This window comes from Hemicordylus capensis, chromosome 5, assembly GCF_027244095.1.
Source record: "Hemicordylus capensis ecotype Gifberg chromosome 5, rHemCap1.1.pri, whole genome shotgun sequence".
Classification (NCBI taxonomy): Eukaryota; Metazoa; Chordata; class Lepidosauria; order Squamata; family Cordylidae; genus Hemicordylus; species Hemicordylus capensis.
The window spans coordinates 248,002,907-248,024,060 of record NC_069661.1 but is presented as its reverse complement, the minus strand read 5'-3'; the positions used below and the strand labels follow the sequence as shown (position 1 = coordinate 248,024,060).

General features: G+C 46.6%; 1 protein-coding gene across 13 annotated transcripts in view; it reads right to left on the bottom strand.

Annotated features, from left to right (window-relative positions):
- Positions 1–220: 220 nt before the first annotated feature.
- Positions 221–21,154, bottom strand: part of USP6NL (USP6 N-terminal like) — a 218,658-nt gene continuing 197,724 nt past the window's right edge. For all 13 annotated transcript variants that reach the window (XM_053256548.1, XM_053256546.1, XM_053256553.1 and 10 more), the window contains one exon: positions 221–6,214. In XM_053256548.1, coding sequence (XP_053112523.1) covers positions 4,761–6,214 — 1,454 coding nt within the window. In that variant the 3' untranslated portion in view covers positions 221–4,760. The remainder of the gene's footprint in view (positions 6,215–21,154) is intronic.

The following is a 21,154-nucleotide window of genomic DNA, read 5'->3' as shown; positions in this document are numbered from 1 at the left end:
ATGATGATTGGTTTGATGGAAGGGGTATTCATTTGGTTTAATGGAGGCATTCATTCAGATGAACGCCTCCTTGCCTATACTGCCCCTGTGTTGACATCACATGCATGCTGACTCAGGAGGGCGTGGCCAGGAAGTGCAGAAGACGTGTGCCCCTCGACCCAGCCGGTGCTTCATTTGCTTCTCTACCTCGGGGTGAGGGAGAGAAAGAAAACTCAGTCAGTGCAGTGATAAAATGGTTAAATTCTGGCATTTGGTCTGACAACCCGATAAAAATTTACAGTTTAAGACAGGCACACCAGACAGTTTATGCTTCATAATTATTTTTAACATGTTAAAAAATACAGGTCACATCAAAATAGGAAAGACACAGTTAAAAAAAAAAATCTGTCCAAGATGACATAAGAAAAATAGCATGTATATATTTTATATATAAAAATCTACAGTATTTACTAGTCTCAATACATATTTTAGGAGCAGCTGTCTTTCTGCTGCTAGCATCCAGTAAAATTGTACAGCTTTATCTTCATTATATTTATTATGAATCACAAAGCCATGGTTTAAAACTTTGGGATTATTACATTGCTACATTATTATATACATACATTTCTACGCGGCAGGACATCAGTCAGAACTGAAGGGGAAAGAAAAGCACTGTGCGTCAGTTCAGAACAGGGGCAGGCAAGCTGGGCGCTCCAGCTGTTGCTCAACTACAACTCCCATCATTCCCAGTCACAATAAATTGAGGCTGAGGATGATGGGAGCTGTAGTCCAACAGCAGCGGGCAAGCCAAGCTTGTTTACCCTGGGTTTAGAACCTTCTCTTCTCCCGTGCAGAACTCAGCTGCTGTTACTTGCTGCATTTCCGCATGGATTTTTTAAAGTCAGTTGCCAACTTAATTAAACATTACATCAGACTTGCTATATACAGAAAACATCTGTCACATTGGCTAAATGTTACTTCAGTTCCTCCCCCGCCCCGCCCCCCCCAACTAAATTTAAAATACTTCGGTACCATGAAACATTAACAGCGCCAACCTGCAGCGAGCTTCGGCACAGAAGGACATTATGTAGAGGAGCTCTGTGCAACTCATGATACACCAAACCAAAAGCATCATCCCAGCAGCCGTCTAGGGTGGCCCACGGGGGTCTCGACAGACCTCTTGGTTTGGGACTGCCTAAAGATGGGGGGGGGGGCAAGCCCCTGGCAGGCCAAACTACACAGCGGACAGGGACTAATCGGCTCGATGGGTCACAAGTTCCACAGGCCAGATTTAGAGGGAAGCATTATCCATGCTGTACTTAAAATCGTCACTGTCAGTGCAAAGCAAACGACGGATAAAAAGGATGCCTGGTGAGCAAAGGTCCGTTGTGTTTGCAACAGAGCCCACCAGTGCTTGGTTTGAGAAGCATTCTTCCATCGGAGATGTTGAGCCTGGGGCAGACAGCATTGCAGCTCAGGGAGTTTGGTCCTAGGCCATGGGTCAAACCGCAGCGTTGCCCTGAGGTCAAATAGCAAACTGCTCCTGGGGTGTGTATGTGTGCGTGCGCTGGTGCTCATGCATTTGTCTGCTAATGGGGAATTAGGAGGACCAAAGGTGATGCCATTTGCTGGGTTAGAGTTGGGTCTTCCTGGGGCTCTCGGCTCTGTAGTGTGTGATAATGCCATTGTGCATATTAGTGCAGTCATAAGGCCAAGTGCCGATGGGGCTGCCTGGCCCACTGAAACATGTGACCCCTGGTGGCCACCTTGGCTTAGAGCCAAGTCAGATGTGACATGGGAGACCTGTGGCTAGGGCTGCGGGGGGGGGGCCTTAAACAGCAGCTGTGCAGGGGGTTCCAAATATGATTGGGGCAGTGGCTCTGCCAGAGAGTGTTTTGCTCTACTCCCCCAGGTGATTTCTCCAATCACAATTGCCCCATCAATGCTGTAAACACCACTGGGAAGGGAAAAGGCAAATTCTCCCCTAACCCCGCCTCACGTTGCCCGACTCATATCTGTTTTGGCTCCCAGAGACCTCAGACATGGGTCGAGGCCTCTCCCCCTTGAATTCACATCCATGCTGGTGAGGTTCAGATCACCGAGCATTCCTAAAGGAGTGACAGCGTCCAGGTTTGTGCCGATGGAGCTCTGAGAAAGCAGGGGCGCTCCATCATCCCTTTCTACGCACCGCAGACCACCCCCTGAGGGCAGCCATGGCTCCCACAGAGCCACATGTAGCCACTGACAGTCTGTGGGGCTTTGGCTTGTGGCCACAGTGGCAACTTGCCAAGCACCTGAAGAGGCCATCGCCCTCGCAGGAAATCCTGCGGATGTTTTATAGGATCTCTCCCTGCTGTCTTTGCCCTGCCAGCAGATGCAAAATATCGGAGGAAAAAAGCAAGCGCAGAAAGGTTGCAGGCACTGATGAGAAAGCATTCGGTTACAATGCATTTGCTGGCCTCCTATTAACAATGAGGGAGCACTTCAGCATTAGACTTCATCCCTACAATAACCTCTTAAGGGCCTCGACGGCACAGCAGCACGAGCCCAATCAAGTGCTTAAATCTATTGCTCTCAAGAAAAGTAAGATGCTTGAGCACGTCAGGGGAACAAACAAGGAAGCACATGTGAGGAGGGGAAGACAGCAAATAGACAGGGGTACCGAGGGGGAGAAAGTCAAATCATTCAAACATTGTCCCAAGACGATCCAGCCAGGATATGAACTAGCAACCTTTTGGATTCCCCAAATCAAAGCTCTGCAATCCTTTTGCCTTTGCCTGTCCAGAACCACAGCTATGCTGTGAGATTTGGGCTGCGGGTGGGGGTGGGATTTGAGCTGCAAAGCCCAGGCCTGCAGAACACCTGCTGCTCCCAAGTCAATTGCAAGCCACCAGGCATGCTCTGTAGTCCTCCAGTGGCTTGAGCAGCCTCCTGTTTTTGAGGTCTGATTAGGACTGTAAGAACAGGGTAAATGTGAGAAAGAGAGAGGAAGAGGTTGGTTAGTGTCCGGCAGGTCACTATATGTGGTCCAAGGGGTGCTTTGGAGTTGGTGGATCATAAGTTATGGGGAGATGTTTAGTATGTTCCACCAGAAATGTCCCCTGGGCAAGCCTCAGTGGAGTTAATGAGACTCAAGCCAGTCCCAGCGGATTGTGTCCGTGGTGTCTTCAAAACAACATTTAATGCAATGATCCAAAAGGGCAGCCCCAGGACAAGACACAAAGAAAAGGCAACATCAATGGTGTGCAACCAAGAGCGGTAAAGTCCCTTCATTTCTTGGGATGTATTGTGAAGGACAGAAGTCCTATATTAATAATCATTGCAGAAACTCTCAGGGTATTTTCAAGGGGTCAACACTTCCTCGACAGAGATGAGGATAAAGATGAGAGACTTTGCTTCTAGGAAAGTTATGCTTAACGGGAGATACTTTTCTTCCTTCTTGGTTGTACTTGGTTGGCCCCTTTGTGCGTCCACAACAGTGCCCGATAGGCAGCTGCTGTGCTCAAAAGCAATCTGCTTAACAGGTTATGGGCAGCCTGTGCCAATGTTCAGAATGCCTGCTCCAGACAAGATTGGGATCGCTCTGGCCTCCCTCATAGCATGCCCTCCCACCCAACTGCTGCTCACTTGTTGGTGTTTTCACATTGGCACAGGGACCTACATTTGTATAGCCCAAGCCATATGGGCAAAAACCGCGCAAATGGGACAGACCGAGGCGCAGGACTTCTGCAGGCTGGGCGCACATGCACTGGCTCTGTGCATCTATGCCTTGATGCAAAAGCAAAATCCAAGGCGCCAAAAAGTGGTGGATGGGCTAGTGCCACCCCAGAGGCAGTCACACAGACATTCTGAACAGTTGCAGAAGTTTCCTGTATGATTACGGGAGGATATATTGACAGTCACGTATATTAGCTTTGCTGTGTGCGGAACGCACACAGATTCCCCTGGGTTGCACTTCTGCCCCCCCCCTTCTGTCTGTCAGTCTGTCTGTCTTTCTCCCTCCCCCCCCCACACAACTTGAGGTGAAAACTATCACTGCAGAACTGCCTTTGGACATGTGACTATGGATGATGGGCTCAAACTCAAGTGACACCCTAGAGACACGCTACAATTCAGACAGTCCTGATTTTTGTAAGCACCATTTATTGGCCATATCAGAATGTCTTTGCTTTGGATGCCCAACCTCTCCTTTCCAGCTGAGCCAGGGCAATGACATCCCCATATCAAGATTGCATTGGATAACCCATTGCTCCTGGGTTCCAGAGGCAGTGTATGTAAGAATGCCAGGAAACCTCCACATCCCAAGTGAATGGATGGTTTATAAATTAAGTTAGCAAAAATAAAATTGAATAAAAACAAGTATTCTGTGGTTGCTCTCCAAGAATATGCATGCCTCCATTCCAGACTCTGCAATTCTCCCGTCACAAGTAAACACACAAACGGATTGTAGTGTCAGTCAACAAGCAGCTTACAAAAGTGGGCCTTACAAGGTTTAGTCAACAAGTCATTTCCCAGGCAAGCTACGTAAATGCAGCAACGGCCCACCATGGTCGTTGGACATAGAACCCTATTGCTATGTTTACAATAATCTGCGTTTTCCTGCTCTATTCAATGCTTGTCAGCTTTTGTTAACATTTAACGCAGCTGTGAAATAGTGTTATTTTGTGTATGCGTTAAATGAATTGTCCTGTATAAAGAATACTAAAGCTTGGATAACTACCAACCCAAGCGTTGTGATTCTGGCATGTACTTCTCCTGTCCTTTAGGTCATGTGTTGCTTCTCACAGCAGTACTGATTCGTGCATAGAGAATCCATCAGTCTGGTGTCTGTAGTGGCGGGTAAGACCTGGGGGACCTGGATGCTGAAAGTGTGGTGAGCCATGTTCTTCTGAGGTTGGGGAAGTCCTGTATCTTATAGGGCTATCCACAGAAACTGTGGGGAGGTTATGATCTTTAACAGGGGTTGATTGAAAAGGCGGATTTCTCTTCAAGTTACTCAAGTAGCTTCGGCTACCATCTTGACTCCAGGATGGCCGATAAGCGTCCGGTCTGTACATATAAGCAGGATCCGACCTCTTTCTGTTTTCTGGCACATAATCCGCTGGAGGTATTACAAACCTGATGCCTATTGGCGATTTAGGATTGCTTGCATAAGTGTCAGCTGGGAGAACCTCTATTCGACTAGAAGGTGTCACGACGAGATTTTGGTGGTTGACAGAATAATTTATATGGGGTTTATCAGTAAACATCTCTGTTGGAAAATTAGTGACATATGGTCGACCGGGGGAGTTGGTTTGATTCCCATGGTTATACTGTGTGGCAATGAAGCCGGAATGAACTGTGCTGGTAACGTGCTTTGGGGAATTTGCATGGTAAACGGGTGGGTTACTATAAGATGGTGGTGGTGGTTTGATATGATGTCCAAAATCTGCCCCATCAGATTGAGAGGAGTATCTGAGTATTCTTGGCTGAGAGCTGAAGGCATAACTGTTGGATATTTTTGGTGGACTAGATGCTTTCTCCATCAACTTCCTTGAACTGCTCGAGAAAGCCGTGTTTCTTGGACTCTGTGGGACAGCCCTTTCTAGCAACTCATCCAGAGACAGTTCGTTCTCTAGATCAGCAACAGGAACATTGTCATACTGGGAGGCATTTGACCCTCGCTTACCCTCATCAACATCCAAAACCCTCTTCTTTTGCTTTACAGTGAACAACTGTGTGTCACCTCCAGGACTGGGGGGAGCTCCTGAACTGGCATGGTTTGCAGATCGACTCTTGAGCTCCTTGGTGAGTTTTGTTGTTTTCTCAATGATTTTGATATCAGATGGTTTAATCCACCTGGGGACAATTCCTACATTTGAAGTCGCGTTGGAATTTTGGTTGGCGGCTACATTGTCGTTTTGCTTCGAGTCGGCTTCCGATTCACTTTCAGGCTTTTTTCTGTTGTTATCAATGTCCTTCTTTGGCAACCCACCTTGGGCCATTGCTGCTACAGCTTTAGGGTGTCTGAAAGAAGGCTTCTTTTCCAGAGAATTTCGTCTTCTTCGGTGGTTTGGTGAGCTTTCTTGGACTTTTTCAGGAGGTGTTTTTTGGCCTGTCCTATGCGGGGACTGAGCACTATCAGATACACTTGTACTGCTCTGCCCATTGGCCAGCTGAGTAAGATCTAGCACAGCAGCCTGGGGCTCCAGTGGAATTTTCCCCAACTTCATTTTTGGAAATTCATCATCTTTACCTGGAAGAACAAACAATAAAATAGGCATGACATATATAGAAACTAAAATTTCACCTTGGGTCCCTGCCTATGGTACACACAATGTATGAAATACATATAAAGAAAGAACTGAAAGTTGAGAACTGAACTCAAACACAAATAATTGTATTAATTATGGCCAATTTAGTTTCATGCTCACTACATGATCTTTGACAGTAATAGGACCTGCAGGAGGTCAGTAAATCTGATATCAAAAGCACTCATTGAGGCATGCAAGAACTGTCTTAGTAAAACCTGGAAGCTGATTTTCTGATTTAGCTTTCTTCTAATATTACGGTTTTCAACTTCTTATGTTCTATTGTGATTCCCTTGTAAATTTCAAAACTTCATTTTATATTATGAACATTTGTTTTAAATTTTGTAAGTGTACTTTTCATTTTATATTGTGATGACTTCAGTTTTAGCAATATAGGTAAAACTCGTTATCCACAGATGTGGATTCGCCTATCCATGGTTGGGGAAAAGCCATCCAACCTTGGCATAAGCAGTGGGGGGAAACCAACATGCCGACCTTGTGTATCCATGGGTCAGAGGTGGCTGGAAATGACCACAGAGGTGATTTCTGGCTGCCATTCTATCTATCTATCTATCTATCTATCTATCTATCTATCTATCTATCTATCTATCTATCTATCTATCATTAAAATCATTTAAAACATCAAATCAATTATCAATTAAAATCATTTAAAACCCAGTATTCATTTTTTTAAAAACTATCAATCTAATTGAAAGCCTGGGTGAATAAATGTGTCTTCAGTGCCTTTTAAAAAATTGCCAGAGATGGGGAGGCTCTTATTTCAATGGGGAGTGCGTTACAAAGTCCAGGGGCAGCGATGGAGAAGGCCCATTCCCAAGCAGCCACCCAACAGGCTGGCAGCAAGCACAGATGAACCTCTCCAGATGATATTAACATTGGAGGCAATATGGAGCCCAGAGGGACACCATAGGAAAGTTCAGATTTTGAAGAAATCCAAGAGACACCATCTGGAATCTGCCCGTGACGTAGGAGCAGAACCACTGCAAAGCAGTGTCTCCCACCCCCAATCCCCTCAGACATTCCAGAAGGATACTATGGTTAATAGTATTGAAAGCTGCTGAGAGATCCAAAAGGACCAACAGAGTCACACTTCATCTCTCAATTCCCAATTGAAGCTCATCCATCAGGCTGACCAAGGCAGTCTCCACCCCATAGCCCACCCAAAAGCCAGTTTGAAATGGGTGTAGATTATCAGTTTCTTCCAAGACCACCTGGAGCTGGGAGGTGGTCCTTCTCAATCACCTTGCCCAGCCATGGAAGGTTGGAGACAGGGCTGTAAATGCTTCATTCTGAGGGATCCAAGGCAGGCTTCTTCAGAAACAGTCTAATGATTGCCTCCTTAAGACAAGGAGGCATCCTGCCCTCCCTCAGAGAAGTATTTATGATCTCTACCAGGCCCCATACAACAGCCTCCCTGCTAGATATTATAAGCCATGTCGGGCAAGGATCAAGAGGACAGGTGGTAGGCCGCACCATTCCAAGCAACTTGTCCACATCCTCAGGGGTCACAAACTGAAACTGATCCAGGGTCATCACATAAGAGGCGCTGCTGGACACCTTGGCATCAGACTCTCTAACAATTGTGGAGTTTGAAACTAAGTTGGCCTGAATATGAAAGATTTTGTCCACAAAAAAACTCATTTAAAAGGTCACAGTGAGTAATTGTTTGTTCCAAGTACTGATTCAAGGGGGAAGGGATGCACATTAGCCCCTTCACGACCCTGAACAACTCTGCCGGATGTGAACTTGCGTATGCAATACAGGAGGAAAATAATCGGTTTTTTGCCGCATGTATCGCCTGAGCATAGATCTTCAAATGCTCTCTATGTAAAAATCTGCCGGACTCAAGTCGAGTCTTTCTCCACTTGTGCTCAAGTCAAGGATGCTTAGGAGTAATTGTGTCCACTGCCCTGGTGAGTTGATTATTCCAATTCTCAACCAGAGTGTCAACAGGGTCACCAGCAGAGCCAACACTAAATCCCTCTAAGGCTTCTTGGAATTCTATTGGATCTGGTAACAGGTTATTGGATCTAGTAACCGGACCATCCTAATGAGCCCTCTGCCCCTGCGGAGTTGGAACGCGGTTGTGACTCCAGCCTTAACCAGATGGTGGTCCGTCCATGTTCAGAGTGGAAGACTAGATCAAGCGTGTGACCGGCAATCTGCATCTTTCCCAAGAACACTTGGGATAGGCCCATAGTTGTCATGGCTGCTATGACTTCCCTAGCCGCCCTGGACAAATTGGCCCCAAAGTGAACACTGAAAACCCCAAGCACTACAAGCCTGGGAGACTCCAACGCCAAGCCTGAGACCAAGTCCGTCAGCTCAGTTATGGACTCCGTTGGGCAGCGGTGCAATCGGTACACCAACAGAAGTCCCAATCTATCTCTGGTCCCCAAGCTTAGGTACATACATTCAATATGTTCAGACACTTTGACAGGGATCCTGGCAAGGGAGATATTGTTCTTAGAGACCACAGCCACTCCACCTCCCCTGCTTCCCTACCCTCGTCTCCTCCCCTGCTTCTCAACAGAGTACCCTGCAGGGAGAGGCCGGGATCAGACTAGATCACCAGCCTCCCTCAACCAAGTCTCTGTAATACATACCAGATTGGCCCCTTCATCCAGAATCAGATCATGGATAGCTTCAGGTTTATTCTGGGCTGACCTGGCATAACAAAGGAGCAAGACGAGGCTCGGGGGGGGGGGGGGGGGCATTACTTTCCAGAGTCAAAGAGCTGGCAGGACAGCCAGAAGGGGAGACAGCAATAAAGTTTCTGACTTCCCTTCTCCTGCAACGGCCTAGTGACCTGTCAACGTTACTTCTTCTATTCCCCACCACCACTGGAACAGCTGCCCCATAATCAGTGGATACACCCTCCATTTCCAGACAGTCCCAGACACAGTAAAACTCAACTCATCCAAGATTTCAGACAGAAGCCAAATTAAAATACACACTCACCTTCACATATCACGAGGGCTCCTGAGCCCAACAGCCTGGCCCTCGCCCCCATTATCCCCCTGAAGTGGCTCCCCCAAAGGGGCGACCCCCTTTGATGTCACCCCGCCAGTGGCGGCCTTGCCGCCACAGGCAGTGTTCCTATAAAGGCCCAGAGCTGGGCAGATGGTAGTGGGACTGCAGAGTCACCCACCCCTGGCCCCAGTCCTGCACACACTCCCCAGATGTTACCCAGAGGCAGCAGGCAGCAGTCTCACAGGTGGAAGCAGAAGCAGGCAGGTAGTAGCAGAAGGAGCCAACAGCACACACTCTGTCTCCCACCCCGAACAGCACTGAAGGGGAAACAGATGGGCTCTTCCTCTCTCCTTTGCTGGGCTTTTCTTTTCTCTTTGTCTTCAACAGAGCCACAAAATGGCTCCTTTGTTTAAAAAAAAACATATAGTGAAAATACCCTGCAGATTTTCCACCAATTTGGGGGCACAGCACAACTCAAGGGGAGCAGCAGAGCACAGTAAGAAGCCCCCCCTCACACACAAAATTTGGCCTATTTTTGGCCAACTGGGAACCTAAACCCTGCGATCCCATAGGCCCAATGACTAGATATTTGCGATTTCCATATCCGCGGCTGCAGCCCAGAATGGAACCCCCGTGAACATCGAGGTTCTCATGTAAACAACTTAACTTGAAAGTTTTTATATTATGCTCCTCCTTTTTGATTAGCAGTCTGAAATCACAAGCAATGTTGCTAAATTTTGTACAGCAGCTTGCGAAATTCTCAAATGGTCTCTTAATAACTGCAGCCAGTTGCACTCTGGCTAATTTGTTTGTTAGTAAGTATATTAGAGTTTTGTTATACATGTGTTTGCACTATTTCTTGTTCTGCTGTTACTACTGTTACTATTGCTACTGATATTGTATTCACTCCCTGAAGCTTGTCACTGACCATAATAAAGATCTGATTTGATTTGAGGCATTTAAACCCTGGAAGAGTATTAAAACTGCACAAGCTCCCCTGAAGACAGGGTTCTCCAACTTGGGTCTTCAGCCATTGTGTCTGGAGATGGTGGAAGTTGTAATTCAACAACACTGAAGGACCCAAGTTGGAGAACTCGTGGGTTAAGCACCACAACTACAACTTCTAATCTACCTTCCTTGCCTCTCCTCCCAGGATTCGGACTTGCAAGGAGCCACTTGCCTGCCTGGCTGCCCACAGTGAGCAGATTCTGCTCCAGGTAACCCGAGACAGGGTTGCTTTTGTAAGTTAGAAGAGTTGGGCTCCAATGTTTTCTGGCCTTTGACACATTGCAAACTACTAAGGGGTGTGTGTGTGTGTGTGTGTGTGCGCGCACACACACACACACACACATCTGGGCAGGCAAGCTAGTAAAAATTAGAGCAACCTTTAGTAGATTCATCAGAGTAAATTGCTCAAAAACATTTTGATTGACTAGAATGCACCTCATTAAGTGGGTAAGCTACATTTTTCTACAATCTATCTATCTAATTCTCTAAGACGTACCCGTGGCTAATCCCATGTGTGGCAGCTCTCATGAGAGTTTGCGAGCAAGCTGCTGGGAGGGGGAGAGGAAGGGGGCAGTGGTGGGGAAGATAAGGCCAATGGGCAGGCGAATGGGCGGGCAGGTGAATGGACAGGGAGAGAAAGCGGTGGCAGAGGGGTGGGTGGGGAGAAAGTGGTGGGTAGCTGGCCCAAAGAAATGGCTGGCCAGGCAACCAGCCAGAGAGAAAAAACATTGGGGGGGGGGGGAGAGGGCTAAGAACGATGGTCTGAGAACGAGAGCGAACTAGAGGTGCAGATGTTATGCACCTGGGCCAGCTAGTTGTAATTAATACATCTGTATTTATACAAAGCTTCTAAAGGGGGAGAGCATTCTCTCTTCTCTCATGCAAGAGAGAATGCTTCTTCCATAGATTATATCACTCACACATGCATATATCCTTCAAAAACAAAGTATGCCTTTTCCTTTAGAATTATTGCTCTCCCCGTATGCAAAAACATGCAGCTTTAATAAATTCATTTACTGATCAACTCACCACGTGTTTGTTTTATTGGATGATAGCCAGACTTAGCCAGGATCTTTGTGGACTAATTGCCTTTTGTTAATTTACATGCCTAAAGTAACGCCCACCATGCTTGGTTAATTAAGGGTTAGAAAATAAAAACTCATAGAAAAACATTTCTAAGACAGAATGTGGGAGGAAGCAGCCCTAAGTTAATTGACTAGTGATTAAATTGGCAGATACCCATAGGATTGAAAGAAACTTTGTTGAAAAAGCAGATTGTGAAGCAGTGTATGTGTGGGTGCAGGGAGAGCACAGCATGTGTGTGTTTGTGTGTGTGTTCACGCACACACGTGCACATTCATGTCAAGATTGGCTGCATACTTCACTTGATTCAAGCTCCTGTATGTTAACAGGAACTTGGATCAAGTGGAGCATGCAGCAGATTTTTACATGACTCTGTGAATGTATGAGGTAATTCACACAACCCAAAACTGTGCCCTACCCAGGTCTGGGAGCTGTGCCTGCTCCCAGTTTTTGGTTGTGTGGGTGCAAACAACTAGGTAGGAGGAGGGAGAAGGGATTGTGTGGAACCAAGGTAGGAGGAAAAGCTTTCCCTCCTGCCTTGATTCCACACAATCACTTCTCCATCCTCTTTCCTAGTTGTTTGCACCCACACAACAGAAAACTGGGAGTGTGCACAGCTCCCAAACCTGGGTGGGGCACAGTTTGGGGTTGTGTGGACCTCTATCTGTGAGTGTGAACACACAGGTGCGAATTAAGCCCCAGAGGCGAAATTAAAATGGACTGGGTGCCCTTCCTTCTCCCAACCAAAACCTCTCCATGCCCTGGCTTAGAACAATAGTCTATAACAACAACAGACATTCATAACGAGAAGTGAGCATCTGGGTCCTTTCAGCACATACATCAATGCTGTTAATATTCTGCCAAATGCATTATAAAAAAAGAACCCAACACTCTATTTCCCCTGAATATCTTGATTCAATGCATAGTTTCAAAAGAAACCCTTTGAAATGCACGTAGGGTGATTAAAAATGTGGCTTTATTTTTTTTTTAAATTTAGCACACTTAAGGTCTCTTAATTACCATTAAGCTTTCAAGAAACCCAAGTGAGAATACTATAGACATTTTTATTGAATTCTTTGTTGCTTTGAAGATTGCTTCCTGTAATCTCTCTCCCCTCAAATGTTGAGAGCAAGAGTGCACGTTAGGCCTGGTGCGCATGGTTCAAAGCTGTTTAGATGTTGCAGGCGAACACCTGAATTTTGAAGATTTGACAAGGGAGGGAAGGAGATGTTAGGACTGCCCTGAACTTCCGTGCTAGTTCTCCAATGGAGAGCCTGGGGTTACAAATGTAGAATTAACAGTCGCACCAGCAGCCAAAGTATTCCAAGGTCACAACTGTTGATTGGCAAGACCAAAGCTACGTGCAAACAGAGCTGGTGGGTTTCTATTAGATGTGCAAAGTAATTGGACAGAGATTGCATAGACAACAAAGGCAAAGGGATGGGAGAAGGGATGAAAGAGCCACAGCTTCAGATCCACATCACATGGCTTCGGCACAGCGCAGATGAACCTTCACTCTGGACTCAGATGTCAAAGGAGGCATGGAACACCACAAAGACCTTCCAATATTGCTCCCACCGCAATCTTATTTAAAACACACACACACACACACACACACACACACACACACACACACACACACACTCCAAAACAGGGATTCTCAATCTTGGGTCCCCAGATGTTATTGGACTTCAACTCCCATAATCCCCAGCCCTAGTGGCCTTTGGCTGGAGATTATGGGAGCTGAAGTCCAATAACATCTGGGGACCCAACGTTGAGAATCCCTGATCCAAAGGACACTTGGACTGGAACATGTAAAGTGGCCATCTTGGGTCTCAAAACTCTAGCAGCTGTTTCTCCTTTGAAGGGGATCAAAGTGCAGCTTAGTGGTAAAGCACATGCCTTGCAAGCAGAAGGCTCTGGGTTCAATCCCTGGTATCTCAGGGTAGGGTGGGGAATTCCCCCCCCCCACTGAAAACCTGGACAGCTGCTGCTGCCACTCCGTGTCAATGGGCTAGATGGACTGGTGGTCCGACTGGGGATAAGGCAGGTTCTTCTGCTCATATGGTTGCATAGAAGCATTTAGAGATGGCAAGATGTGGTGGGAAAGGGTCAGGGACAGCGAGTACTCAGCTATTCCACCTGCCATTTTGCCCCCAGTTAAAAAGATGAAATGGGTGGTGGCAGAACCACGTGTATCCCCCTGAGCCCCTTGGAGGAAAAGGATGGAGAAGTGAAAAAATAAACACAGCTGGAGGAGAGTTGCAGGTGGGGAAAAGCAACTGGGGGAAGAACTCACAGGGAGAAAACAGGGGCTCGGGGGAGCAGTCAGGCATCCCTTCTCCCCCTACACATCACGCCCCCTCCTATCCCAATGCTGACAGGACACACTGGACACTAGATGGGCCTCAGGCTGACCCAGCAAGGCTGTTCTGATGTGAGCAATTAACATGAGAATTGGGCTGAAATGGGAAGAATACCTCTCGAGTGTTTCTCATTGTGGCACTGTGCTTTTAGCAGTGCCCTGTCTGCTCTCCAGGTGTTGAAAGGGATGCTTGGAATCACATCCCTTTGAAGTCAGTAGCAATCCCTTCCATATAAATATGTTTATGATTATGGAGGAAGGCTGTGCTCACATTATGTGTTTTGTGCAATACCAAGTGCCCAATTTGCTACCCTGTAATTACAGCCGGATTGCTTTAAACACAAAGAGCTACATATTATGCTCATATAGTGGGGGGTTTGTGTGTCTTTTTAAACCAGCTGGAGGCTTGAACTGTAAGCTTGGGCTGGAGCTGAAACCAGGAGAAATTGGAGCCTGAAGCACAGCGGGCAGAGTGGCTGCGTTGCTGACCTGGTGAAGGCAGAAGGCTGGCCTTTTGGTACTTGCCCCAGGCCTGGCCAATCCAGAGGCTTCAAATTGCCTGTCAGTCATGGGGGTTGCTGCCACACACCCCTTCTGTGCTTGAAAAGGGCTCCAAGACGGACACACGGACACACACACACACAATGTACACAGGTGTTTTGGTATGGATGTATACGTTTTTGTGCGAATGACTGTGCCTGCATTCATTTTAAAAGTGAACCTGAGTACAAGCCCCCTCAAATGCAGGTAGAGATAGGAAGTGTACTACTGTGTGCAAAATAACAGTACATGCATACAGATCCGTACCTGCATATGCTGCAAACAGATTGTACGTGCGCTGAAGGGCTAGGACAGGGCTAGAGAGAAGCAAGCAAATCTAAGAGGCTAATCCGCAAATAAAGCTCACTCAAATTAAAGCACAGAAATGGTGCATTACTATAGATCAGCCAGGATTTCTAAAAGAGCATTCGAGGTGGAACTGGGGAAGCAGTTATTTCATAGCTTAAAAAATGGATACCTGCTAGGAGAACCCTTCTCTCCACCCTCTGACCCCAATGGACACTCTGGTCCAATTTCGTTTACAGATACTGTGCATGCCTCCCTCACCCGTTCCCTGCCAAAACGAACGCTGCTCCAATAGCCACGTGCCCAGGGACTGCAGAAATGTTGAGAAGGAGAACACTTATGGCTTCTACCATCAGCTATGGGGTCAAAGGCCATGGAGGGATGGGTTGTTTTTTTGTTTTGCCTCATACACCTTTATGTTGTTCGGAACATTGATGATCTAGTAGCGGGGCAGGGAAGGATGCCACATCTCTCCCATTTAGGAAAACTTCATTGCCCAGCAACTTGGAGGCTGTTCTTCCTCACTAAAGGCAATTGGGTAAGTGTGAATTTACAAACCTGTTCACGAACACGATTATGTTGAGCCGTTGTTGTCATGCTTTCCTCAATCCAAAGTCATGCACATGCGCACGCGCACACACACACACACCTCTTGTGCACAGTGGGCTCATTCCTTATAATGGCAACGGACGAAAAGACCCTCATGCACATGTGGATTTGCAGCCATGGCTTCAACAGATGCATTAAACTGTAGGTAGGATTGCCAGGAATCCTAGGTGGTTGTTAGAGGAACAAAAGATTGGACAGGGCATTGTTCTGGGCACATAAAATCAACCGTTTACAAGCCTGTCCCTCATGCCTGTTAGGAAAGAAGACAAATCCTTGCTCAAACCACAAAGAGCAAGAAAGTTGAAAACCGAGGCAGAGGCAAAATACCAGGAGACACTTGGGGGATAGTAGCGAACAGGAAGACCACGATATCGGGTGCTGGTGAGAAAGAGGACGACAGAAAATAGGTTCATTATCACTCCAATAAAAATCTCTCCAAAACTCAACTGAGCCTCTCTAACTAAAACAAAGCATGCAAAGGGAGCCAGAGTACGCAAGCTGAACAAATTCTATTTCCCAAGAGGACAAGAAAGACCCTAACAAAGCAGGTAATGGTTTGAGACTGTAGCACACAGAAGCACAGACCGGTTGCATGCTGCTCCCACAGTGATCTTTGAGGCTGACCAAGAACACCTTGCCAGAGAGAGAGAGAGAGAGAGATATGTTCCTGTCGACTATGCCTACAACCTGAAATGCCAAGTCCAGGGGGTTTCTGTACTGGTAGGGCTGCCCTTTCCCCAGAACTGGGGAAAGGAAAGGGGGTGCAACTTGCATACTTAAAAAATTTATTTTATATCCCACTCTTCCTCCAAGGAGCCCAGAGCGGTGTACTACATACCTAAGTTTCTCCTCACAACAACCCTGTGAAGTAGGTTAAGCTGAGAGAGAAATGACTGGCCCAGTAAGTAGCATGGCTAAATGGGGATTTGAACTCAGGTCTCCCCGGTCCTAGTCCAGCACTCTAATCACTACATCATGCCAGCATACTTCTGCATGCAGAAAATCTGAGGCTCAATCCCTGGCATCGGTAGACCAGGCTGGAAAGGCCTCTTTGTGAAATCCTACAGAACTGCTGCCAGTCAGGGTATGCAGTCCTGAGCTGAGTGGACCAATGGTCTGACCCAGGCGAAGGCAGCACCACATATAAGCTGCTGCAGCTACGTTGGCACAGACACCTCCTACAGAGACATATACCTCCAGTAGTGCAGAATTAGAGCACTAGAAAGTGATTCTGGGGGGTGACAGACAAATACAGGCACTTTCCAGACCCACCGGTTTCAGTGGGAGAGACCGAAGCGCAGGATCAAGTAATCCAGTGAAATCAACGGGATTCCTATTCATGTCTCAAGATAGCTTTGAATGGCTGAATCATTCATTGAGAGCCGGCAGCGCTTAGAACGTTGGGCTAAGAGCAGGAGTCCACCCGCTGACCTTGGGCCAGACACACACTGTCCGACTAAGCCCTTTGGGGACAGGGATCAGAGCAGAAATCGAACAAACAAACAACCTCTCAGGGTTTGTGATGGTTGCGGTGGGGCGGGGAACCTTGTACACCACCCATTGGATCAAAGGGAGGACAGAAACGTTACTAGTACTGCTACTTTTGATGTTTCCCTCCTCCACTACCCTCAACGGCTGTGATTCTGTTTAGATATTTTGTGTAAATAGCTCAATTGTGGGCCCGTTGGGACCAGAAAGAGTTGCATTTAGGAAAACAGCTGTAAGCCACTCTCAGCTCATGAGATGGAGTGCAATACAAATTTACCAAACAAATGCAACTGCCAATTATATGTGCATCTGAAGTTTTCTGTTTTAAAGGAAGAAAAATCAATAGGATTTTAAAAGTGCCGAGCTTTGGCTGATTGCCCCCTCTATGTTCAGCTGAGGAATCTTCTGCTGACCAGCACTTTAATTTCTGTAGGACAATTTTAAGTGGCAATAGGAATTCTCCCCCTCCTCCTGGCATTTTTGGCACAGAGCTGCTTGTACAACAATAGGGCAATTTGCTTCTTTTATTTCAGTGATCCCCAAGATGTCAGGGGAAGGTTCAAATATACAATAAATTGGGCTTCGGGCAAAGGAATATTTTGAGGCCACATTCCTGGTATTGGCAGTTTTAGGACAATTCTGCTGTCAATTTGATCATTCTGCAAGAAAGGGTGGCCCCCCAGATTTTTATTTATTTTAATAAAAGTAACTAGGTTTTTAAAGGTTGGTTTGGTGGACACACCCCAAAGCCCGTTGAGATAGGATGAAGAAAAGGGTGAAGTTGTTATAATCATCCAAAGACAGCTAGGCTAAATTCAGATTTGGGGGATTTATTCTTGTTCTTTGTCACCACCCAGTGGAAATTAATGACAACTGCAAAGCTTTCCAGGTTAATTGTTCCAAATTGTACTGACAGCCAATTGCGCTGAGTGGAATGATAGATACAACTTGAAAGAACTGCTTTGAGCACATTGTTTGGGTGGTTGGCTGTGATTCCTTCTTTCAGCTCCAGAATTTGCATGCTTTGAGTGTTCCGACACCGTTTAGAGGAGAGGCAATGGTAGAAAATCTAAGCTGGTAAAGATCACACAGCATTTGAGGCTTACTTCCCAATCACTGATTTCCCATTCTTACTACATAATTTTAAAAACCATCTATACTGAACCAAAAATTGTGGATGTGACGCACATGCTATCTTAGGGGTAAACATTGGATGTTATGTCAAAACACACGCTGAAAACAGCATCTAGTTCATCCTGCCTCCCAGTATCTGTAGCAGATCTTACCTGGTGTTGTGATGTCGTGGCATTCCACACACCCTGTCAACAGCAGCTTATGATGTGCAGAGTTGTGCATGGTGGAGGCGAGGGCAGTAGAACATTATGACATCACAACACAAGGTAAGTTTTACAAGATGTTGGTTATGTTGGGGGGAAATGGGATACACGGTTGCCATTTTCAGCAGAAGGCATGCATTCAGAATAACATCTCATTTGGTTCAAGATGCTTTCTCCCTTCTCTAGATCATCACCTTCACCACCACAAAAGGAACATGCAAATCCTCTTGGCTTTGCAATGCTGAAAATGGTGCAAAGGTGGCACCCAGTTCATTGACCTCTCCATTAAGCAAGGATGCAAAGCCCTTTGCTTCCTATGTGGAAATAATATGCTGTTCTGGCTATTCCAAGAGTTTGTTACATAACTGAATATCTGACTACAATTGATCTTATGACCTTTCTTCCTGTCTTCTGTTGCAAGGAGCCTCCTCCACCCTTTGTGGTTGACAATCAAGGCTGATCTTCCGGGTGAATAACCACAGGAGGTTCAAGCTCTGTAGGATCAGCAAACTATCCTTGACTTCTAGTAACAGAACCCCACCCCTACGCCAATTATTGCATCTCTCAAAGTGAGGTGTGTGGTCATGGGGGTATGGCCATTAGGGTAGGTGTGGCTATGGAGGTTGTCATGGAGAAAACGTGCACTTCTGACTATGCGACTACACCACTGATGGTAAGAGTTTGTTTTGGAGACTCTTCAATTAAAACAAACACAGTGAAAAAAGAACCCTAACAGGTTTTCTCGCTCCTGGGCTATTGAGATAAACCTCAGGCAAAGGCATCCACCACTCTCTAATGCAGACAGAAGTTTCAAAGCCACACTGGATTTTACCAAGCTTAAGTGAATGTTCAAGAAAATCACAAGCACAATTAGTAGCACCGCTTACATCTAGAAAGATGCAAGGAGAGAAATTCCAACAGCACAAAACCACACAGCTCAAATCACGGAGAAACAGGCAAACCGCCAGAGGGAAACCGAGATTCCATGGCAACCTCAAAGTTCATCACATTTAAGATGCACTTGAGAAGTCAGTAGGGGGGGGGAAACACACACACACCCCACAATGTGGAAAAGGATCTGAGAGTTAGTTGGCTAATGAAGCAAAGTGTGAAAAGAGAAATAGGTACGTGTGAGTTCTCCAGACATATAAATGAAAAATTCCGTATTCATCTGGAAGGGAAAAACAGATACAAAAAAGAGTGAAAAACAATACAGAAAAAGTGACAGAAAAACAATGCCAAACAGATGTTCATACCAATGTTGCCTCTTTTGCAATATAAAAACCAGTGCCATCCAGAGCAGCCTAATGGGGCTGCTAACGGGGATGCTCTGGTTATCTCTGCTGTAGGCCTGGAAGAGTGCAGATTCTTTTAAGAGCTTGCCCGCTCACCACCACCACCAACATTTATATACCGCTTTTCAACGAAAGTTTCCAAAGCGGTTTACATACAGAAATAATAAATAAATAAGATGGCTCCCTGTCCCCAAAGGGCTCACAATCTCAAAAGAAACATAAGACAGACACCAGCAACAGTCACTGGAGGTACTATGCTGGGGGTGGATAGGGCCAGTTACTCCCTGCTAAATAAAGAGAATCACCACGTTTAAAAGGTGCCTCTTTGCCCAGTTAGCAGGGGTACACTGGATGGATCATTCACACCAGAAACACATCGCTGACAGCCAAGCAGTGTGTTTCCAGTCTAAATGAATACTTCTGGAGTGCAGACAAGCTCCTAAAATTATTTGTGCTCTTGCACAAAAGCACAATATCACTGTTGTTTTGCTGCACTGGATATCTGGGGTGATCCAGAGCCGGGATTCTCAACCTTGGGTCCCCAGATGTTACTGGACTTCAACTCCCATAATCCCCAGCCCGAGTGGCCTTTTGTTGGGGATTATGGGAGTTGAAGTCCAATAACATCTGGGGACCCAAGGTTGAGAATCCCTGATCCAGAGCACCCATGATGGACTGCTCTGAGTGTTATGGTCTCCTTTCTAGTCCTGTTTTTGACACATAAATAAGATTTTGCACCAAGTGTTCTGTGCACATGAGACGGAGGAGTGGTGAAGGAGCCATGGAACGTAAGAACACTTCTGGATCAGCCCAAAGATATTTCGCATCCTCCTTCCCACAGTGCTCAATTGGAGGTCTCCAGGCAGCTCACAAGGAGGGTGTGAAAGCAGCGCCCCCCACCTGCTGTTGCTCCCCAACACCTGGACTTTAGAGCTGAGTACAGAGAGCCATTGCTCAGTAGTATAGCACAGGCTTCCCATGCAGAAGGTCCCAGGCTCAACCCCAGGCATTTCCAGTCAAAACGATCCCTGGGAGCAGTGGATATGTAAGGGACCTCTGCCCTCAGACCGTGAAGAGCTGCCACCAGCCAGAGTAGACAAGACCAGGCTAGATGGATGGAGAGTATGATTCGGTATAAGGTGGTTTCTTATGTAAATAGGATGGCTGCTACCCCAGACCACTGGGGCTAAGCTCAGTGGAAGAGCACCTGCTTTGCATGCTGAAGGCCCCAAGTCCAATCCCTGACATCTCAGTTAGGACTGGGAAAGACCCCTGCCTGAAACCTTGGAGAGCTGCTGAGGTATACGGTAGCTTTCCATGTTCCTCACTTTCATGGCCTCATCGGCCTTGGCTATTTAAGTCCAGCCTTCCCTGGTTGCTTTCCACTCCACGCAAAGACAAAAAACTATCCAAGCATTAATCCTTCCAACATGTACACACATTCACTCTCCTCCTTTCTTCTTGTAAACCCACAGAAATCATTCAGAATGTCACAAGCAGAAAGTTGGGGCACAAAGGATGACAAATGTCAAAGGCACCTCCCTGATTCAAGGGACAGCCAGACCACAAGGAGCACAATTCTCTAATATGCTGGTCTTGTGGTAGCAAGCATGAACTCTTCCCTTTGAGAAGCAGGGTCTACCCTGGTTTGTATTTGAATGGGAGACCACATGTGGAACCTCTGTAAGATCTTCCCATCAAGGGATGGGGCTGCTCTGGGAAGGTATTTGCCTGCTTGCATGCAGAAGGTTTCAAGTTCCTTCCCTGGCATCTCCAAGATAGGGCAGAGAGACTCTCCTTCCTGCAATCTCGGAGAAGCCGCTGCCAGTCTGTGCAGACAATTCTGAGCTAGAAGAACCA